The sequence below is a fragment of the Lepeophtheirus salmonis genome, chromosome 11 (genome assembly GCF_016086655.4).
Source record: "Lepeophtheirus salmonis chromosome 11, UVic_Lsal_1.4, whole genome shotgun sequence".
Lineage (NCBI taxonomy): Eukaryota > Metazoa > Arthropoda > Copepoda > Siphonostomatoida > Caligidae > Lepeophtheirus > Lepeophtheirus salmonis.
This window is the reverse complement of record NC_052141.2, coordinates 4,480,793-4,505,670: the sequence shown is the minus strand read 5'-3', so window position 1 is coordinate 4,505,670 and position 24,878 is coordinate 4,480,793. Positions and strand designations below refer to the sequence as shown.

The window sequence follows — 24,878 nt, the reverse complement described above, 5'->3', positions numbered from 1 at the left end:
GAAAATTGCAATATTCTTACAAATTAAAAACAATTTTTGCCAAAATGAATAATGAAAGAAATTGAATTAAAGACATTGATTAACCATAAGTAAGCATTATAGGTTTTAAATTGCTTGATCTGACCTACAAATTGAGTTATAAGTCAATATATATAAATCTATAAATAAGGCTGTAAATCGTAAGCATTTTCGGTATAAAAAAACTAACTAATAATAAATAACAGTTTCAAAAATGTTTTCAAGAGAGCAGTTTAGCTGTTATGAGATATTATTAGATTAACTGCAAGCAGCTATTAGAGGGGGAAGGAACTAAACACAGTCCACACTCCGTGTCAAGCAAAGACATATGTAGGAATTGATCGGATATCGATCCTTAATTGTATTTTGACTCCAACAAGGACGGAACCTAGTAAATAACTACCAAACAAATCCTCAGTGTTACTCTCCCGCATTTGTAAGAACCTTAATAAGTAAAGGTCTATGAAATATGTCCTAAAAAGCAGGAGCGGCTTTTCTAGTTAGTTATCTGAGCATGATTTTTTTATTGTTCAAAGATGTTGCCATTATTATTTGATTCTTGGAGACAAAACATCGAATTATAATGTATATGTGCTAATGAAAGACACAAAGTAAAACTTAAAATTCTAAGGATTACCATACTAATTGTCGGGTTTTATTTACAGTACAAAAATGCTTACGATTTACAATACTGTAATCATACAAACATACATTGCTAGTGTTTAGAAGTGAATTCGGTGTAGAACCAAAAACCCGCCGTACAAATCTCATTTAGCCAAGCAAAAGGTCCGAACCTTACAACCCGACATTTATTTCTATGGTAAAATAATTCATTCCTTAACACTTAATTGATGACGTCATTTCTGATTATACCCCCCCCTTAAATAAAAATATATTTATTTATAATCCTGTGGGCGGGACGTTGTGTAATATTTGACTTCAAAATTAGTTATTACATGCTGATTATATCAATATATTTAGCTCTCATGAGTATTCATTGGAATACTTTAAATGTATAAATTCTCATATGTTAGAGTTGTAAATATATGACATTCCATTAACGCAGGACTTTTTTTGATTTTTTTGTGCGATATTTTCTACAACTCGATATATTCCCTTCTCTAGGATCGATCGTGAATCGATCACACGTACATTTAAATAAGGACCATACCATTTCCCGAGCGCATTTTTTCATGAGCTTCATTGACTAATACACATTTATTAGTGGTTAATCAAAATATTAATTAAAAAGCTACTAATGAAATAATACTAATTAACGACCTCCTTTCCCTTTCTTTATTTTCTCCCTACCTTCTTCTTCATATTCAACGAGCTTACCTAGATCTACCTACATAATAAATATGTTGATACATCATATTAAGTTCATATAAGACTCCTGACGCAGATAGTTATTAATAAAATCTGATTATTCTGTTATGAATATTCAGCATTACGTAGGTATGTCAGATATTTCATATAGATAAAAAAAAGAAAGTACTTTTCCCCCTGTATATTAAGTAATCACAAAAGCAAAGGTAAAATATGTGCCCCGTCAACACTAAATCAAGCTGGATTGGTTTTTCTAAAAATTGATTGTGAAATTATACTCAATTTCTATAAATAAATTATTCTTAATAAGCACTTTGAGGTATTGCAAATTGAACTTACATTATCCAAAATTGATCATTACTATTAAAAAATGAGGAATTGATTGATTTTATGTATTTGCAAGGGCCCATAGGGGGCCAAAATAAGTCTCTTAAATCAAACAATGGTTTAAAAACAACTCTAATATTCTTTTGTATCCAAACTCATCCTATAAATTTTGATAAAAAGCTAATAATTGACTGAAATATGTCTAAAATGACTTCTTTTAATTTTGATATGTTTCCGTATTTTCACCCATGCTTTAAGATTTGAGGAGTTCGATAATAACTTTGAGGGGGATCTAAGTATGTCCTATACCTGCCTCAAGGGCTTTAAATTTTTTCCAAAATATCTTTTCTTATGATTTTACGTAGTTTTTGGACAAAAAGTATAGATAAATCACGCCATTGAATACCAAAAAAGACATTCAACTAAAATATAACCATTTTTGAATAATAATTTTTACCGAAGGACAATTTGCTGAAATGGCATTTCTCCAAAGAACTATTTGGGACATTTGGCCGAAAAATGATATCAAATCAAATTAATTATATTTAAAATAATATAATGATAATTGGTCCATTGCAAAATGTCCGTCCAGCAAATTGTTCTTTAGCAAAATGTACATTCGACAAAATGTGTGATAAGCAAATTGTCCTTTGATGAAATGTCATTCGAAAAAATGATTTTGGCCAAAAGTCCGCTCACGGTCTTTTTTTATTTCCTCCCCCCTTACCACAGATGTTTGTAGCTCCTCTAATGAAACATCATAACAGATAAGCTGCTCTCCACCAAGCATTTTCCACATTGCCAGGGTTTTTTTTTGGCATGACAAAAATCCTCACATTTTCATCTTTGTTTTCGAAATGTTCATCCCAATTTTTACTTACTCTTTACAACTCCATCTAAACAATTAAAGGCGTCGTGTATGCGCCCTTATTGTGAAACATGAAGCGTAATAGTTACGTTCCCAATCCTTTTTTAAAGTGAGTGTAATGACGCAATGAATGACACCCTTTTTATAGAAGCGCTATTAAAGTAATTTATTTAATGACAAAAAAAATAAACTGTTATTTTGTTCTTATTCTCACTATTCCATTCAATTCTATGTTGGATTTTACAAAAATAAAATATAATTGGTCTAGTGATTCTTAATTAGATTAGGTCGATAAAATTAACAATTTCATTAAGTAATCATTAATTGTTCGAGGGGGGGAAAGAGGCCATATCTCTTTGTAAATCTTTTTTTATGAGGAAAAAGTGCATTTGCACATGGATTATAGTTGTACAACACACAAATATATATGTTTCTTTTATTTTCTGAAGAATAGGTTGCGTGATAAAATCAAATCGTTAAATTTGTGTATCCATGTTGATTTTTGTATATAAAGCTAAATGATTATAAATGAAATACCAATAGATAATATACTTTTTCAAAGTAAAAATAGGTTTTGTGATAAAACTAAAGTATAACACGTGTGTGTCCATCTTGATTTTGGACAAAGACAAATGACTATTTATAAAATTCCAAATATGTATTTACTTTTTTCAACATAATAGTTTATGTGTTCAAACTAAAGTAAAAATGAGTGTCTCTATGCGGATTTTTGGACACAATAATAATTTAATACCAATAAATTATATACTTATTTCAGTAAAATAGGTTAAACACTTTTGGCTAGCAGCCAAAATAACAAACAAACGTTGCATCCAAAGTTGTCGTAGATGCTCAAAATTCGATGTTAAACAATAGAAATACTCGTATATTCGGCCCATATCTTACTGTAATATCTTATTGTTTGTAATAAATGAAAAAATGACTCATGTGTGGAAAGAAAAAAATCCCGTCTTTGTTCCAGATACATAGCAGGGCGTTACCTTTATTGCATCACGCAACCTTTCATAAAATAAGCAACAGAAACAGGGCACAAAATCATCTGGAATTTACCCAAGGTCAATAGAAATACCAGGTTATACCATCATGCAATCGACCTTGTTAGAGTTTTCATATTAATATACCTTACCGACTGTTGTGGAAGACATACATATTTTGACGTCATAGAGTATAACAACGGTTTGTAAACAGCATATAATGCAGGAAATGATATGATTAACAGTAACAATATATTCTCTTTGACGTCAATTTTAAAAAGAGTGGTGGATGTCCAACATCGGTAGGAAAAGCATTATAGTATAACCTTGTATTTCTATCAACCTTGGTCCTTAGCCAAATAAGTAAATCATAAGAACTACTTTGTATATCATAAGTCCTTCCAGACTTATCATTTTCATATTATTTATCCACAATTTTGAAAAAGAATTACATATATATATATATAGGTATTTCATAATATTAAAGTCCTACATAGTTTTTTATTCGATACTCTATTTTAATATTGCTTCGTAATACTGAAGGAAAAGCAAGGCTTTACATGTGTATTTCTTTATCAAATTTTAGTCATAGAAATAATAAGATGGGCAATATATATATCATATAAATAAAGAGGTATCAACAAGAAAGTGTAGTCCTGTCGTTTTGCAAACAGAAGATAAGTAAAGAACAAATTATTACAAAAATTAATTTGTTAAAAAGGAATCGATAGCGCGATAAAATCAAAACACTAAATATATGAGTCCAAATAAAGAGAATGATGAAATCAAATAGTAAAGAAAATAACGCCACAGATGTTGTTGAAAGTATAATTGAGGGACTTTTTAAATTGTACAATTTATGACTATTCATATCATTTGCAAAATGAAGGGCTTTTTTATCTTGGTTCAGTTTCATATATTATATATATATCAAATTTGAATATTGATAAAATATATATCTCTTTCTTATTCCTTTATTTTTCAAAAGATAATATATTTCTGTTAAATACAATTGATTTACAATTCCAAATATTTTTTCAGAGTATGAATATTAAATATTATTTATTTTTAGATGAAGAGTAGGAGTGTGAATTAGTGTTGAGACTCGGTCCAAGATCGAACTTTTTTTTTTTTCTATTCGGTACTAAGTGATTTTTTTATAGGTGGAATGATACCGATATTTCGGTCCGGACAGCAATCTCAGATCGTAGACCGAATAATAAGTGCTTTTAAATTGTGGACCGATTTTTTGGTCTCAATCTATAAATCAATTTTCTACCCAGTCCTGATATTTGAGTAGTATAAATATGATTTGGCCACTTCCTCACCGGGTTGCTCGTTATATAGGCCTTCGTGGAGAGGGAGGCCTGAAATGACCCCACCGTAATGTGGATTCTCTAAAGGAATACGTTGAGAAGGAGTGGGCGGATATGTCCTATGATTGCATCACTAAGGTGTACAAGGCCTTCAGGCTCAGACTGGAGGTCATGATGGCCGTATAAGGAGGACATTTGAGAAGTAATTGCTGATATTATAAGGTATAATTATGTATAAAAATAAATACTCTTGATATTAGCTACATGTTGATTTAAGTCTTGGTATCAAAAAAGATAAGCTTTGCTTACAAACACTATAGGTCGTTGTTCACATTTTTGAAACACAGATGACGTCATTGGTTTAGACCGATTTTTTGTATAAGACAATTTCAGAGCGAACTTCTTTAAAGGGCCAAATTAATTCGATCCACTAAAAGTAATAACGGTCTCATATCGGTGTCACACTTTCGGACAGACACTCAACACTAATATTTCTTTCTTTTAAAGTTTTTTTTTTTTTAAATAAGATCATAAATAAATTCTATATAGATGTGTAAAAAAAGTACATTTTTCAAATGATTTACGAGATAAAATTATGTTTGGAAAGGCGAATAAATTGTTGTCCCTGCAAGAAGTACTCTCAAAACTTGGTAACATTTTGCAAGATTTATATTTTAAATTATAATAAAAAAATATAAGAATAATTCTGGTCTACAAGGAAGGCCTCTGTCTTGAAATTTTTTTTGTCTTCATGTCAGGAAAAATGTTGCAGAAGTTGAGAAAAAAGTATTTTCGTATTTTTTGCTTTATTTCAATGCTATATAATAGGGGGGAAAGGATCTCAACACAAATCCCAGTCCCTATATAGCAAGGATATAGGTAGGAACTACTCCGACGTCGATCTTCAATTCTACTACGAGTTAAACAAGTACTTACACTTAGAATTGAATGGTAACCATCATTGTTATTCTCAGTTTTCACGAGCACAGCACTAGTTATTACTTAATACTTAGATGTTATGTCTTCAAGAATTAAATAATAATGACAACAGCCTGTTCAGATTATCCACTAGATCAAATCCTCTCCTGCTTTCTAGGATATAGTTTATACACTTCTGAGCATCACTGATATAGGGGGGTACTTTGAAATCTGAACACTTACCAATTCAATAATTAATCAAGGTTGAGTGATTGACATGAATTCATATTTTAATATATTAAAGAATACTTATAACGCAAAACAAACCTGATCTCTTTAGCTTCCGTAGAAGGCGAGAAAGTGACACTTGAACGTGAACGACAAATTTTCATTTGCATACTCCAAGCAGTTGAGTGTCTTCAGAGCCCCGCCTACGCCTTCAGTATGTCTGAAACGTTGGAGAAGAAGAAAGGCTTTGTCAAAAAGGTCAAACTGGACCCGGAAGATTTAATGTTAACTGCATAGGCCAATTTTCTCAAGTCCATGAGACCCATACAAGGTATCACAGACTGTCCAGAGAGCTATCAAAAATGTGGCCGGAAGGATCCTTTTGAAAAATAGATACCTTTTTTGACACCAATAATGAAAGAAACCCGTTGCAAGACTGTTTTTGACTATTTTTTGGCCCCATACACCCCTGATGCCAAACCCCCTCAACTACACCTTTTCGTGTATATGAAGGGGAAACCATGCAGTGCCTGCCATCCAATTACAGAGTCCCTCAATGCAACTATCAGCAATCACTGTGACGCCATGACAGAGGACTACATCTGCAGTGGGTGCAATGCCTTCCAAATGGAAGGCTACGTTATTATTAAGAGAGCTCAGTATCACATCTATATATAGTATTAATTTTGTTGAAATTTTATTGTTAATTAATAAATTATTTTCTGTTGAAGTTTTAAATTCAAAGTACTCAGTTTTTAATGGACAGCCCGTTTGTCGTCCACTACGCGTCGCTCCATTTCTTACGCATCGCTTATAATTTTCTATATATTTAACATAGATACTTCACTAACAGAAGGCATTTCACCACTGACTAATAACTATGATAATAATAATTATAATAAAAGTACTTACTTCCGGTCCCTAGTTCCGTTTCCGTATTCTTTTTTGCAACAGATGAATTCTCGGGTAGAAAAAGTACTAGAATCACTACTAAAGTCCTCATCGCCATTTTTGCAGTTATGAATCCTTTAGACACAATGTAGTAGTTTGATGCTGTTGTGTCCCCATAACCGTGGATGATGTTATACAGGCTCTGGCATGAGTAAGACACGGATATTTGGTGTATTTTACTCAAAAGGTTTTCATCTTATTGATGCTAATATTAAAAAATATACTAAAAACAGTTGTGAAAGGTTGTTTACAGATGCGTCATTTTTGAATAGTAATGTTTATATATATATATGTATATATTTATTCAATGTTAAGTAAAAATATACTATTCCTTTGGGACTATTGATTCAATAAGATTTTGTACATGTAATTTAGTTTATGTATATATATATAAAGGAACTCGAAATACAGATATACCTTATTTAACCATCTTAACAAACGTCTTTTTTAACTATAAGTTCGAGCTGAAGGAGTCAGCTACTATAAAAATAGATTGGGTAGGGATGTCCTTGGTTTGGAGAATCCGTTTGGACTATTTAATATTAGTGCACTAATAGATATAGCGTTGGTCCTTGTTTAGTACTGAAGACAGAAAGCCCCGTCCAGTCTGGTGCAGTTTAGTCCTGCAAATCAATCATAAGACTTATATAGTTCGGTCCTTTATGACGTTACTCGGCTTAATTTCATTTTATTTTTTAATTAGTTCTAGAGCTGACAGTGCAGTGGACTGATGGTCTTAAGGACCGGTCATAAACTAGACGGGACCAAATAAATCAGGACTGATACAAAACTTTCCCTACTCATTGGTTATTTTTTTTAGATCAGTTAATTGTATTGATTAAAGGACTGACCCAAGGAGTGTAGCATATTTACTGACGTCATAAATTGTATCATAATCCCAGGAGACGCCATTTCGGGGGCTCAAAGTTGATATTTGTAGTATATAAATGAACAAATTTCTGATAAATTTTGATAAACTCCATCAAATGTCTATAATAATATTAAAAATCATACATTGAACTAAATTTGATGCCAATGATAAACAGTGATATTTGAATATATTCAACACAATATGTATCCACATTTGTACAATTAATTATTGTTTTAGATCGATTAGAAACGAATAAAGTGTCTTATTGTTTCTATTGTAATATTTAGTTTTTATCTACACAATGCAAATGAGATTGTATAACGATATAATAACATATTAAAAAAAAATTGAGATCAGATATACCAAGCATTTGAAAAGTCTTTGACCAATTATTTGACATGGATTTAAAAGGTTTTGTATAAGTTCCAATCAAATGTTTCCATTTATTTCAGGTGAAACTGGAATTCTTAACTAACGAAATAGGGGTGTAACATTCTTATTTGTTAAAGAAAAATAAAAATGGAAACAAAAAGGTTAGATATTACCACATTGGTCCGCGCCAGACATAGCAAATCCGACATTGTCAAGAAGCTGAAGGTTACCGTCATACAGTGTACACAGTTAGAAAGATTATGGGGATATGGAGAAATCATCAGGTATCACCTATAAGGGGTAGACTAATGATAAAGAAAAATATGAGTTTCTGACCCAAAGATTTTTGGCCTTCCCAGTCCCCTTTTGTGAATCCTTTAGTTTTTTCAATGTGTTGGCTTATCGAGTCCAACGTCTATAGAGCCCTCCACATGAACATTACCAACCTCAAAGCCTCTGTAAAGTTCCATTGGAGGAGGATGTTCAGGACTTATATTGCTAAAGTATATACTGCACTCCGACCTCGTCTGGAGGCTGTAATTGAAGCTGTTGAAATCATATTTAATAGTAATCATCTGGATGATATGAGAATCAAAAAATATTTTGCAGAACTTCCTGTACAACCTCATTCGGATCTGTTGTGCATGGTTATTTGTAGCACAACCAAAGGTCATAAAGACTTTTCAAAGAACTCGCTATAATAAAGCTATTCAATATCTCATAATTAACTATTTTCCTTAATACTAATGTAAAATAAAGATTTTCATTGTTATAAGTCGTTATGAAAATCCTGCAAAGAATGGGAATGTTAAAATAAAAAGAAAAAGAAAATTTATATCGTAACCCTGACAATTTGAGGGATTTTTCGGAGGAGATCAGCAGCTATCAGCTGTGACAAGGGGGGAAGGAAATAAACATGGTCATTGGCAATAACTACTCCGGTATTGTTCCCAAATTATACTCTGAGTCCAACAAGGACTTACATTTATATCTCCGCATCCAATCCTCAGGGTTTAAGGAGCACACACGAATGTTCAATTATGTTTCAAATATAGTTGAATCTAGTAGGAAATAAAGTTCACACCCAGGAATTAAATAATAATGACTACTGCTAAGGAAAAGATAAATTATTCTTTAGATTACCTATTCCAAAAAAATCGGTCCAGCTAAAAATGCACAGGATTGACATCATTAGCTATAAAACATGGTTGTTTAGGATACCAAAATGGCCAACATAAACAGTATTTATGTCATATGAAACTACGTCTATGACGTAGTTTCCCTCTCTTCCACCTTCTGACCAATCTTTCTATTTATGAATTAATCAATTGATTTATCAGTTCTTTCTCTCATTACTTTTTCTACCCCTGTCTTGGACAGATCATAATCCAACTAACTTGCAATTATAAAAGGGGGGGGGGGATATCATTGTTATCGTAAGGGGTACATGATGACGATTGCAGTAACTGAGTGTATTCCTCAAAAGAAGAAGGAAAAGAAAAAGAACTTGAGAGTAAGAAAATACAGTTCCATACCCCTGATATGAAACACTGATAATGACATTTAAATTATAGGGTTATAGACTTGGGGGAAGAGTGAGCCTCCGTTTCCCTTGATAGTACCCCTACCTCAGACATTTATACATGGACGAATGAGGAAGGGAAGGCAAATGTAGTACACATAGTACTATCAGAAGAGGGTGAAATTCAGTCAAGTTCGATATAAACAGTAGTTGGAAATGAAAGGCTTATAATTACAATTCTCCCCAAAAAAACATATTTTTTTTAATACTCCTTTCTCTGGGGTACTCCCATTGACAAATGGAAATATATATCTATAGCTACCCCCATTTTGAAGAGGAAGACAGATATTTCCAATAACATTGTACGTACATACAATCCCTAACCTCCCCCCCCTCAATAAACCGGTTCATATTGACAATTTCCTATTTATGATTTTATTCTTCCATCCATTCACTTGATATCAAATTTTCAATACCTTTCATGATTATTTATTAGGGAGGATTTGTTCCATCTAGGTGTATGTACCTATGATTAAGATGTAGTCGAAATGTAGAGAGCTTCCTCAGAGCCACATGAATGAATCTTTATTAGAAACAGATATAATTAGATTTACTTTATCGTTAGCTAAAGATGTCTGATGAAGTAACACATGGGCTGAAAAGTTCTGGGATTCATACATAGATGGCACTATTTTTCTTTGAAATTTTCTTCATTTTCAGTTAGTACCAAGGTTTATAGAAATAGAAGGTTAGACCATCATGTAATGGGGCTTACAATAATTTTCAATTTGATGTATTCAAACCGACTACTGGGCAAGATATGCAGATTTCCACAAAACACGCAACCACTCATAGTCTATGACGTGACTATTACTACAATTTTCAATTTAATACATCGTATATATTGGTAAGAAGGACAGATTTTGAGAAAACACACTATGCCATTACTTATCAATGTGTGGTGGAAGTGAAACATTCGTCGTACATGCGTTATGGTATAGCCTCGTATTTCTATTAACCTTGGGTAGTACGCACTTTCAAAAGACAGCTGTCAAAATTGACATGATAATCCGTACTTTAGTTTGTGGGTTATAGAGCTAAATGGTACGCTACTTTGTGTTATTTCAAAGACATTGGATAAAAAACAATTTTGTGAATTAATTTTACAGTGCTTCTTGATGGGACTAAATGCCATTTAAGCTAATCAATGGCTCGACTTGTCTTAGACAGACTCACTCCGCTCCATAAAGCGAATAATAAAAATTAAAAAGCTTATTTTGAACGAAAAAAAATAGTAATTTCTTTGGGTTTTTTAAATTTTAGCCCATTCTTCATTGACAGTTGTTCCCAAATTTAGGATTTTGTTTTAGGCCCCCAAAAGTTACAAAAGTCCGCCCGAATTTTTTTTTTTTTTTTTTTTTGTTGAGTACAATTTGTACTCAACTTTTGAATTTTTGGCCTTAAAATTAATTATTTAATTACAAAACTTGTTATTTTTATCACCAACTATAAATTGATACACTCATTTTATGTTGATCTATTAAAATTAGATGGTTATTATGTATTTATGAGTCGCATCTGAACTTCAAAATGTGCCATACAATAGTTCAAATAGTCAAAAATGATAGAATTACTATATCTATAATCAATGGAATATTTAATTATTGCGGTATCCTCATCCCAAAAATTATTGTAAATCCTTTTTTTAAAACTATTTATATCATTTTTTGGTTGCAACATGTACAAAATATAGATAATAAACAAATTTATACAAGTAATTGTATAATGGTATTAATAACTTTCTGGGCCTAGACTAATACAAGCTGGCAAAACCCCTACTTAACAGATATTTATATTTATAAAAATTGAATGTTTCGTTAATTACAATGATGTGTGGAAGGAGTACTGATACTCGAGCGCCAGTGATTTAGACACTTCCTCATTTGGGGTCAAAGTGCATTAAAAATGCATAATTACCCATCACTTTTGAACAAATTGAGATACAAACATGAAATCATCTCTTTGTGGTACATAATACATATAAATGTATAAGACATATTAGAGTGTGAATGCAATAGACATTAAATCCAACATGTTGAATATAGCAGGTTTTTGTCTATAACAAAGAAAATAAATTATATATTATTTCGGGAAAATGACCATAGGTGTAGGTGTACACTCTACAGAGTGCCATTCTAGTGATTATATTCTGACAATCAATTCAAACTACTTAAAATTGCAATATGTGTCGCCTGGAAGGTTTAATAAGAATAATTTGACGATCATTATTCGTCTAAAAATGAAAATGTAATCCATTCTCAACTTTCAGACAAACACTCGTGCTTACTTTCGTGTTGACAGGTCACATATGTATGGAATTTACTTTTATTTCCTTATTCCTATTGCTAATTGGAGCCAATATAATCAAATACCATGACAGCTAAGCTGCTCACCTTCTACAAATTGTCAGAGTTACCATATACTTTGTGGATTATTAAAAAAAGAAAAAAAAACCTGCAGGTCATATGATTTACAACTTTATCTATAAACATATAATTGTCGAGCGCTGTATCTACAAAACAGGGTGAAGACCCAAAACTTGCAGTTGCATTATATTACGATTTCATTCTCGTTATTTGGATTACGCAAGCCAAGGGACAGGTAAAAAAAAACAATTTTTATTTTTATCCCATGGTGTAAAAATGTCGAAGCAACGACAAAAAGCGGCAGTGCCGAGAAGGCTGCAAAGACCGTTGGTATATTTGGACAAGAAGTCCATTACAGGTCCATAGAGCCAAGAAGAGCAAAAACTCCTCTAGCAACAATTTGACTGACTTCTGGCCTACCTTAATGTAGCCCTCCCCTAGTCCTGGCCTCAACCCCCTGGACTTTGCGGGTTAAGGTGTCTTGGAGAAGAATGTATGGCATGTTTCGCATCCAAATTTTGGTTCACTCCGAGTGGCCATTATGACGGTGTACTAAGCCATGGACACTACCTTTATCGTAAAGAGCTGTCAATCTGTTTGCCAGATTATCAAAGCTGTTATTGCCTGTGAAGGAGGACATTTACAATAAAACAATATCTAAATATTGTATTTGAACATATCACGAATTGGTTTAGATTTGTCTTTTCTTGATTCATTAAAAATCACGTTTTTCATTATTTAGTCACGCGTCTGCCAGTTTTGGGTTCCTACTCTGTATGTTAGTGATATGGAGGATGTAATATAGTTAGTCTAGTAATATAATCCAATTAATAAATGTTTGATTCTTAAACACCAAACTATACATAGTGCATGTTATATACACCTGACTACAACATAATCTCCCTGTAAACCCCTGGTATCAATTAGCCATATACTCCCTTTATATACTCGTATATATGTATATGGAAGAAAATCCCATGGGCTTCACTAATGAGCTATACGTATGAGTTGAGTAACAAATAAGGAAGTTTATCCACAGAATTAATGATGAGAATGGTCAACCCCTTTTTCTCCCTCTCTTCTGAGTAGATTAATAAACAAATTATTATACTCTGTTTTGACCCATTTTGAGATTGATTCTTCTTTTTCTTTCCTTCTTCGCCAGCCATTCTTTTATATTCCCCTCATATGGGAATAAAAATTCCGCCTGATAATTCCAGGTCTCTAGAATTCAATAGATAGAAATAATGGGTTCTTTAATCAAAAAACACAAATGTATTTTAGGTTACCAAATGACAAGAACAGTGAACCCTTCTTTTTCGACTACTTTACTGATAAAGCTGACTAAGAAATTCCCTCTTCAAGTAATGGAATAGTCGACGTTTTATACTTAAGACCAAATCAAGGAACCGCCTGATCTTAATTTTTTTAAATCTGTATAAATAAAATACAGATTGTGTGTATACTTTATGCGTGCCAACACCGTTGGACCTAGGAGGCTAAAACTTTGAATGGGTTCCTTTTTTTAACCTGATCAAGCCAAGACGGCCTACCATTTTTTTGTTTTGTTGGGTGCATGTTCTATACTCAAAACACAAAATTTGTCTTTTCGAGATCAAGGAAACTAGATAGGGTGTTGAACTAATAATCAAATATGACTGTTGTCTCAATAAAACAACCATACGAATAACTATCAAAAATGAACTTCCAATGAAATATTGGATTCGTAAATTACATAAAATTTGTAGTAATTTATCTGAAAATTCATTTGCATATAAATTTGACACATAAAAATTGATGTTTAACTAATATATCTGTCATTTTCTGACTATTTTTTACAATTTTTCTTCTCTTGTTTTTTCATACAACGTCAATTTTTAAGAAAAAATTTCATAAAACGATGCCTTTTGGACATCAAATACGAACCCCTGGCATTACAATACTTTATTTTACACTTCCAGAACATTTTATTACATAATTTTTGCAATATTTGCACAGATAAACCAGTTATTAACGATTATCTGTACAACGAAATTATTAGATTAACAATTAGTAAGAAATAGGATTTTTTTTTAAATTAAAAAATGCATTTGTCATGTTTTTCTTTAAAATATCCTTAAGTTTGTAAGCCATTAGAGTCAAGTGGCTGTAGAAACACCTCAGTTTTATACTAGTTTAATTATCAAATATCTTTATGATTTTGTTTTATTTTACAAACGAAGCTCATGCTAAAGTAGATATTATTCAAAAATGGCATACCTGATAACGTAAAAATATTTTTTTTAAATCCTTTTTTTGTCCTATTACATAATGTAATAGTCAGTAAACAAATTTTGAGAATTATCGATCCTCTTTTTATTTAAAAAAAAAATATTTTAATAGAAGATGTGAAATTATTATAATATTTCATCGAATTTGGACACAAATCCGAATCTCGTCTTTAATTATTAATATGCGACTGAATTACATAGGATATTAGATAGACACGTATACAAATTTTGAGACTTATAGATCAAATATTTATTTTAAAGAGCTATCTTTTCAATCGAAATGATGTTCAAGTTTTAAACAAGATCTAAGTCTCTCTGCTTTAATATCAAATTATTAGTCCAGCCTCTATTCTAACCCATTACAGAAGATAGATTAATAAATTTACCATTACATATAAGTATTAATTTTTAAATCGACACGGAACATTAATTAATTAGTTTCGGTTTTTTTGTTATAATAAGTGCTTTACTTCACATGATATAAATTATTTACTAGGGCGCCGCATTACTCAAAAGTCTAGATTAAATCGGGAGTGATGTTCAATTCATAATTATGGTTTCCAGGAAGAGGTGAATATCTTGTAAAGTATCCGGGTTAAATATTAAATTTTAATTAAAAATTTTATTTTTGATCCTTGATGTTTCTCGAAATTGATTTTTAGTCATTTCATTTCAATTTTTACTTTTTAGTTTCCTTTTGAAATTAGGTTGTTTAAAAATTGATATCTTAGCAGTAGAATAAAAATTATGATTTAGAAGAATATATGTTTTTATAAGCAGTATCTACTGTTGACAAAATTTTAGGGATAGTTTCAAAGATTTTCCATTTTCTAAGGCAAGAGAGTAAATAGAATTAAGAAAAGTACATGAACCTGACATTTCCTGATAGCGTTTCTAAATATAACAAGGGCAAAGAAAGAGTTAATCTCTTAGATACTACAACAACAACACCTGTCTATTGAGGTAGAATAATAAGGAAAGAGTTGTGGCCTATATTTAACAAGTCAGTAATACTTCTGCTGTTCAAGTCTTGCTGCTCATAAAAGCTCCATCTATTTTTGAGAGAAGCTTCCAGCAAAACCTTGTGAGGTCACAAATATACCTCCAAATCATATAAATCTTCTTATATCTATATACTACTGATTTTTTTATAATTATAATTATCCTTTTTCAGTCATATATAAATTTTGTAACTGTTCAAAATAATTATCACATGTAATAAGTTCATATGTAAAAGAGGCTTATAGTTTCACGATTGCTAGAAAAACTAGGTCAAATACACCTGAAAATATGTTCAATTTTAGATGTTAGTTCATCAAAATCCATATTATGAATAGTAATATTTTATAATAACCCATATATTTAAATAATCAAACAACTAATCAAGGATTTTGAATTTTATAAATGATTAAGACATAAGTTTGAACATGACTTTGATAGGTTAAAATGTAGGAAATTTTAATTAATAATTGAATTATATAAATGATATTCTAGCATATTATCTTGAAATATAATTTTTTACTCTAGAAAGAAGAAAAAGTTAGTTGAATTGTGATGGGTTACATAAATATATAGTAATCCAAGGGATTTGGTATAAACAAATGCTTACTTTTATACTGAGTTATTTATGGTATCTAACTTACAATGTTTCTGAAGCCATTGGAATACTATATTTGTGGGTCGGGGAATTTCTTCAAAAATTCTCAATTAGGGGAGATGATAAATATTATTGACGTATTTTTTTACGTTTTACCTATTATTCATTTTGTGTCTTCATTCTTTTATTCTTCAATCCTATCTAGTAGGAAAGAAGAAAAATGAAAGAGGGATGTTATCAGGGGGTGGGCTGGAGGGGCTGTAGCCTCCCCCCGCCAAAATAATAAAAAAAGGAATTTTTGTTTTTTCTCAAAAAATAAAATTTTGTGTGAAAAGCTATAGATTTTTCAAAATCTTTTTCCAAAAAATTCAATATTTGAAATTTTAGCCGGAAACATTCTATTTTTTCTAAATAACTGTATATTTTAGATTTTTTTTTCAAAAAAAATTAAATATATGAGCTTTTTTTTCAAAAAAGTCAATATTTTAAATTTCCTTTCTTAGATAGCTGTGGATTTTAGAAATTTTTTTGGAAAAAATTATATATAAGAAATTTTTTTTCAAAACATTCAATATTTGAAATTTCATTTTAGAAATTTTTTTGGAAAAAATTATAAATAAAAATTTTTTTTTCAAAATAATCAATATTTGACATTTCATTTTTGAAATTTTTTTCTAAAAAATTTAATTTTTTGTGAGTAGTTATATATTTTTGAATTTATTTTCTGAATAATAATGGATTTTTGAAATTAAAAAAAATATATATATATAAATAAACTAAGCCTCCACTACCAAATATAATCTTGTAGTGGCCTTTTAAAAAAATTACTACATATCATGTATTATTTTCTTAGTTTTCACAGAAAATAAAATATAGCTAGAACCGTAGTACTGAAAAACAGATGTAATAGTTCTTAATACCGTTGAATTTAAAAAAAGATCGTACTGATTAGAAAAATAAAGGCTGAAAGGGGTTGGAAAGACTGATTAGACGATCAGTGCTAGGTCTGATCCAACACTTTCCTTTTTTGAAAAAAAAAAGAATATATATATATACTAGCAAGAAAGGAGTGATATTTTTTTCATAATGATCTTCTATCAAAGTTGTCAACATATTTTATCCTTTTAGATTTACACTCACAAGAATTTGGACAATTTTCACAACTCTACTCATGATGATATAACTTATATCTTTTTTTTAATCTTTTTTAGATATTAAATTTAAAAAGAAAGCTAGGAAAAAGCTTTCATTTTGTCTTGTCTAGCTATTTTTACTTATTAAGAAATTACTTTGATACTTTTCATGGATAAAAAAATACACTCTAAGCCTAATGTATATTTTTATTCTTGTAAAATAATAATATTATAAAAAGTGTAAGATTTTGATAACGTATCTTTCCATAGAATTTATTACCTAATATAAAGCCGAGCAGTTTGATGCTTAAGTCATCAACACATTAAATACTTTATAAAAAAATTAATTCAGTCACTCAATTTATACAAGTAAATCTGAAGTGAATCTTCTTATATTTTGTAATAAGTCATTGAGAATAGACCATGAGTCATGGCCTCCTCTCACTTTGAATTTGATTCATTTTACGTTCATTTTTTATACCAACTCCCCGCATAAAAAAATCAAGAGTGACTGAACAAAAATAGCTTAATAATTTATTATGAGTGTTCAAATATAATTCTAAATAATGGAGCTCCCAATTAATTATTTGAAAAATATTACAAATATAATTTAAAGAACAGCATCTTGTGAAAAAAGTTAATTTTAAAGAATTAGTTTTCAAAAAAAAAAAAGTGTTTCCCGGATCTTTTTATGCTGCTTCAAACCGGATATGAAGTACTTTAAAATTTGATAATTGCAGCTTAAAACATGGGATTTAATTTTAAAAATATTGGCACGTATAACTGTGTAAGTGTGTTTTTTATTATTTTTAAATACATACTTTTTAAATCTTATATTTTATTAAAATATTAGAATATTTTGGGAATATATATGAAACATTTTAGACTTATATATACATCAACTTTTTATTTAAAATAATATCATTTTAATAGAAAATACTGTTAGCAAGTTTTATCTCGTTTGAACAAACAATTTTGTCATTTTTATCTTGAGACATTGTACTATTTATATGTTATCACTACTAAAAGAATACCTTGTCTAGGATTATGTACAAATTTTAGAAACATATATTTCATTTATTTAGTATAAAAGAAAATACCATTTGAATGGAAGAAGGTGTTGAAATGTCTTGGTTAAGTTTTTAATAAAAAAGTTTAAATTGAAAAAATAAGCTCTATCCTAGTGAATATCCACCGTGCGCGGTTACTTTACCGAAAAGCCATTTTCCGAGTTGGCTCATTACCAAACAGACATATTGCGAAATGACAATTTTACCGAACGGTATCTTTGGCGAAAAAAATAATTAATATTTTTGATTACTATTAATTCTACAATACTAATTATAATTATGATTCTCATTCATGTTACATTCAAACATAGACAATTGACTCAATATTTTACACGTTAGCAAGGTAATGCCATGGTTTATTTGACAATTGTCATAAGTTTTGTTACAAGGGTTCTAATAGCGTTTATAGCCAACTGTTGAAGTATCCTCAAAATAAAAAGATTAAAAGATTCAATTCATTAATAATTAATTAATACTGAATGATTGCAATTTGTGGGAAATAAGTAACACATGGGCCTAAAGTCCCGGACTTAAAAAGAAACACTTTAATAATAATATTAAATTTGCTGCTTTTTAATAAATATATATATATTTTTTTTAAGAGGGGAGTCCCCATAATACATCTTAAGCCATTGCTTAGCGTGAACCGGATATTTTCCCCATCAAGAAGTAGTGTAAAATTAAGAAATTGTTTTGGGTCCATTGTTTGGGAAATAACAGCAAACGTAACGTCCCACTTGGAACAAAAACTCACAAACTAAAGAAGAGATTGTCATGAAATTTTGACAGACGTCTTTTAAATGTTGGTACTTAGTGAAAATGAAGTGAATTAAAAAGAAATAGTGTTTTATAATACACCACTTTAGAATTTCTCCCTGCTACCTCACTGAGCATCAAGGCTGTGGTGTATTTTAGAATATTACAAAGGGCCCTTGATTCCCAAAGAAGTGGGGGGGGGGCGGTGAAATTTAACCTACTTTTGGGCCAGCTGTTTACTTGAACAACCTGTGGCCAGGGTTTAGTATAGCATATTATTATCCTTGATGCTTAGGAATGCAGTGACAGAGAGATTTAACCTGCTTTGACTTTTCAAACCATGTGTTAGGCATTTTATCCTTGATCATGTGACAAACATGAATTAAAATCCTCATTTATTGGAGCATGAATCAATGAAAAATATATTTATAATATATTTTTTAGAAAAGCGTGCGTACAGTAAACTGTCCATTCGGCATATGCGTCCGTTTAGCAAAATGGTATTAGAAAAGTGGCTTTCGGTAAGAAGGTTTTTGTTAAAGTGTACTAGAACCAATATTGTTATAGATACATCTTGCCCCCCCCCAAAAAAAAAAAAGTTAGTCACAAACGTAATATGTGCCCATAAATTTATTTAAATATTTTTATAAATTATTTTATTACAGGCTTTTTAAAACTCTCTTTTTTATTTGAGGGTTTTTATACTATCAGATTAATTAGCCATTCAAAAAGGGACACTATTATTACACGGCCCTCCCCCAAAAAAAAAAAGAAATATTTAATAAAAAAAAACTTTACAAAACTTGTAAATATGCATACAATATTTATACATAACACGTGAGAGCAAGTATTAAATAATTCATAGTCAAACAGAGTTATTATTTCACTTTTGTCAAACACTATCAACATAAAACAAAAAGTCATTAAAAATGAACGAATTTGTATATATATTTGTGGACTGTTAACATAAAAGCAATTTGGAATATTTTTCTAAAATTTGCATGTGGCCTACATTTGTATTTATTGATGGGTTATCGTCAATTTCTATTGACAAATTATTATTTTTAACTGTATTGGATGAGACTTAAATTGCACTGAAAATAATCAAAATTGATCGTCACAAAAAAAATGAGAAATTGATATATTTTGATGGTCCATATCGGATCCAATATATGTTTGTTAAATAAAACAAAGGTTCTAATATAAAAAAATATAAAGCTAATATTATTGAGTATTCTAATATATACCAGAAATTTGAATACAAAGTACATAATTGATTCAAATATGTCTATGAAATATTTGTTATTTTTCCTTCAATTAAAATGTTTCATTTTAATGAATTTTTAAATGAATAAATTTAGGAATGGATTTTTTTTTTTTGTAATTTACAAAAATCTGATAATTCTAACCTTCTTATAAATCAACTGGACATTATTGGGTTAAATATACATGGACAAATCATTGTCGATTTCAATTTAATAATTATACTTATTAACCCTTTGGGTACGTCTCAAATTGCAGTTAAAGTAGACAAAATTGATCATCACTATAAAATAATGAGAAATAGATCAATTTTATTTAACAAACATCACATCGGTGCTAATATGAGTATTTTAGTTCAAATAAGGGCTTGAAATTGTAGCAAAAATTAGTGGGTATTAAATCATCTTAGAAGTTTGAATACAAGTCTAATAGCCCATTGAAATATATCTACGAATTATTGAGATATATGAATTAAATTAAATTTATTTGGAATTTTTCTTGAAATTAAAAATGGTTGATTTTGATGGATTTTCAAAAAAAAATAATTATAAACGTACATTTTCCTAATGAACAAAAGTCACAGAATTATAACGCTTCCTATTTATCAAATGGGTGTTATACACACCTGTTTGTTAGGTTTTGATAACTCATACTAACATACAAACAAGTTATTATTTATCTCAAAATTAAGTATGGACAACATTTTTATTCTTTGACGAGTTATCATTGATTTATAATTCTAAATTAGTTATATAAACGCCTTGGGATGAAACGCAAATTGCACTGAAAGTTGCTGAAACTGATTGTCAAAATTAAAGTAGGAGAAATGTATATAATTTATGGTTGAAAAAGGTCATTTCGGGGTCAATTAAAGGCCCTTAAATCAAATAAAGGTCTTGAAATATAGCTAAATTTCTTGAGTATCTTAACACATCCCATAAATTTTAATATTAAGACTATGTCGATGAAATATTGGTCTGTATGTATCCAATAGTCTTAAGACTTTCGATCTTTTTATTTTTTATAGACTTATTTGGATCGATATATCGATCCAGAACGCGGTTTTTAGACCGTAAATCGAGATTTAATAGTTATGAAATTGCAGACCAATTTTTTCAGTCTCAAACTATGTACCGATTTGCTCTCCATGAGAAGTCTGACCGAACTTCTACAAAGGAAAAAATTAATTTTGTCACTGAAAGTCTTACGATCACCCAACCACAGTACTATTTCTTATGAAATGACAAAAAAATTGTGGGTATTTTTCGTTTTCTTCAATTTTCTTCAAGATTGTTTGACATACTACTTATATATATATATAAACATTGTAACAATCAAGTCAAAGATGTTGATTTGATCATGTAAATAAATGAATTGTGTACTTTTATGTACATTTTTTGAAGTGCTTTAGCAAATCAATATAAATATAACGCAAAAATGTACTTGCTTATTTTACAAAGGTACTTTTCCTTCGTTTTTCAAGTACTTCATGGAGTCCAATTAGGCAAAAATTTACACAACAAAGAGATGAGTGGTTTTTACAAAATATATCATGTAAATATCAAGAAGGGTTTTATTTGCAAATTATTAATACTCCTTGAGTAGACAGAAGTTTAAATTTAAAAGTGAAGCTGGAAGTCAGCATCACGTTTGCCTTCCATGCTCGTTAATGAAGGATAACTAAAATTTCCCTTTCATAAACTTTATTGACAACTGAATATTAAATTATCAAGAATATTTTTACAATGATACCTCTAAACATACATAATTGGACAGCAAAACGTGGACAGTTAATTAATATAATTTTTTCCATGGAAACCCCTGGAACTTGTGCCGTGCGGGACGCTTTCGAGAGGGACATAAAAAACTTCAAACACAAATGTGGACTCACAGAAGGCCACCATAGTGGCTGCCCAAGACAAATTGTATAAAGAGCTTGCCATCAACTCTTGCAATGCCTTTTGGCGACCTGTAAGGGCAGTTTTTCATGCTCAAGATTCTGGAGATTTGAAGGTAACCAGGAGATTGGTTTTCAAGATGGTCAATATGAAGAATGATGGAAAAGACTTCTCCGGAAAAGTAGCAAGTGGAAGCCACAATTTAAAGAGGGATCCAGAGTTCATATGCAGCTTGGAGAAGATGATCAAGGAGGACCACACCAAGTCGATGAATGGTCTTGCAAACTACTTCTCCGTGGCTGTAAAGATAATCAAGAGAGCGACATGGGATTGTCCTGATACATGATGACCCCACACCACGTTATGATAGAGGTTATGGACAGAGGCTAGATTCTGATCCAAAGAGATGTAGTCCCTTCCTTGCCAGATTTGAACCCCCTGGACTTTGCTGTGTGAGGCACTTTAGTAAGGGAAACCAACAAAACTACACACTCACAGATGACCACTATAATGGTTGCTTGGGAAAACTTGTCAGAGGAGTTTAAGAACAACTCAAGCAAGACCTTCTGGTGAACTGTAAAGGCTGTTATTCATACTGAAGATGGGTAAATTAAGGAATAAATTTGCAAAGGCCTTATTTAAAAGTTTGATAAAAAATTTTTTTTTATGTTATTATTGAAAATTTAAAACTATTGAGCTATCCATTAAGGAACCTCTCGAGTCAACGTTTTGCTGCCAAACTCTGTACATAAAATATATTATTGCTGTATCAAGAAAATTTTGTTATGAATCAAATAAATACAATGGAAAATTTGGCCGTGAATTCAAAATATATAGCTTAAGAAATATGCAACTCTCACAACTGTTTTTTCTCTCGTATGTTTTTGTATTCAAACCTTTGTATTTATCTGTTGCTTCTTCTATTGTTATATGTATCATCAACTGACGACACACAATAGCAGCACACAAAAAAGCTCACAATTAAGAATCACTTTTATTGTATATATATATAAAATATTACAAACACAATTTTATAGCTCAACTTATGAAAGCTCCCTAAGGCGTCTCGTAACAAACTGATTCTATATGTAATATTTTTCTGCGAAGGGGGAAATATTTTTCTTTTGAAAGAAATAATAATATATAAGGGGAAGTTAGGGAAGGCTCCTTTTTTTAGAAAGCGCACGCTCTTTCTTTTTATAGTATATAAATACGTTTATTGTAAGGACTAGAGACTAGTTTTATCTTTTTTCTTCTTTAATAACTTTGTCTCTATGGACAAATAAACAAGTACAAAATTGCATTTACAAATAACCAGATTTTTTTACAATATATACCTAAATTGAAATTTATCTAATACTAAAAGATTCTTATCCTTTAATATTACATATTAAATGGCTATTTAGATCACACGGATTAATTAAGTATTTGTGACAATGGTTTTGCAGCAAATGAATGGATGTCAAAAGGATATCATGACCAACTAAGTAAAAAATTGCCACTGATTTAATTGGATTAGTACGTCAAAAGCTATATATTTTGTTATAATATTATTTTATATGAAAACATTTAGGTATAACACGGACAATTATTTGAGGAATGTGTTATACTTTCAAAAATATACCCAATCAGTGGAATAAATCCTTTTTGGCATTTATTACACCGCCAACGAAGTTGATTTTATGTTATCCCTCGGTTTACAGAGCGATGCTGTAAAAACTTTCTAAGAAGATTGACGCCAAAGGTGATTAAATTCAATAATAAATTATTAGATTTTGATTCAGCTTTCATTAGTAAAATAAAATCAGATGATGATTAATTTAGGAAAAAATCATTTTTTTTAAATCGTGCTGCTTGAAACCCCTCCTTTAGTGAACATATTTTTCTATGTAGTTAATGAGCTGGGATTAAAAGTTAATTTGTAAACGAATTTTACTGGAAGTTGTTCAAAACGTCAACAGACAAAAGGTTGACAAACGGAACGTCAAATGACAAAATGTTGAATGGACAAAACGTGGACCGCACAATATTTCCATCGGAAAATATTACGTTTCAAAAATATGAAAAACAGTTTCTACGACATTTCACTCCAGATATTTACCGCCCGAGAAATTTAACCCACCACCCATTCATAGGCTAACGGTAAGAAACCTTCACAAACTCCCATTTATACACCGAGGTTTGGGGCTATTTCGGGTACCATCAGGCTCCAAAATGACATTAAGCCCACCGCTGTAAATGAAATTACTTTTAAGGGCCCCTCTCAACAGCCCATCTTAGCTAATTGTGCGGGAGCATTGTCATGCTGCAGCATGACTGTACTGTATCTTCGAGCCCATTCTGGGGTTTTTTCGATCAATGCATGGTTCAAATTTATCACTTGTTGTCGGTAGCGGATAGTATTAACTGTCTTTCTGGGTTTGAGAAGCTCATATTAATCTTAACCTTCCGGATCCCCCCACACACAGCATTGTCTTTTTCCCAAAATGATCCGATCTTGCACTCGATATTGATGGTTTTCCTGCCGTTATCCATGATTTTTTACGTTTAGGATTCTGAAAATGTATCCTTTTTTCATCATCTGTTACAACCCAATGCAAGAAACTTTTTCTTTAATGGCGTAAGTGCAGTATTTCGTACTCAGTTTTGTCTTGCCATCTGCCGTTCGTTATGTTCGGGTGAACCAATTTTCCAAGCTTTGGAATCTTTCCCATGGCTCTCAGGTGATGAGAAATGGCTTGTCGAGTGAC

The 24,878-nt window shown here is 30.7% G+C and overlaps 1 protein-coding gene across 2 annotated transcripts in view; it reads right to left on the bottom strand.

Moving 5' to 3' along the window:
* The window catches only part of LOC121126140 (thrombospondin type-1 domain-containing protein 7A), a 286,559-nt gene extending 263,351 nt beyond the window's left edge, over nt 1-23,208 (bottom strand). Inside the window, exons 1-2 of one of the 2 annotated variants that reach the window (XM_040721441.2) lie at nt 23,025-23,208; nt 6,912-7,155 (exon numbers count right to left, since the gene is read on the bottom strand). In XM_040721441.2, coding sequence (XP_040577375.1) covers nt 6,912-7,008 — 97 coding nt within the window. In that variant the 5' untranslated portion in view covers nt 7,009-7,155; nt 23,025-23,208. Of the gene's footprint in view, nt 1-6,911; nt 7,174-23,024 lie in introns of both variants that reach the window. The other variant, XM_071891671.1, reaches the window with a different exon arrangement.
* Nucleotides 23,209-24,878: the final 1,670 nt, after the last annotated feature.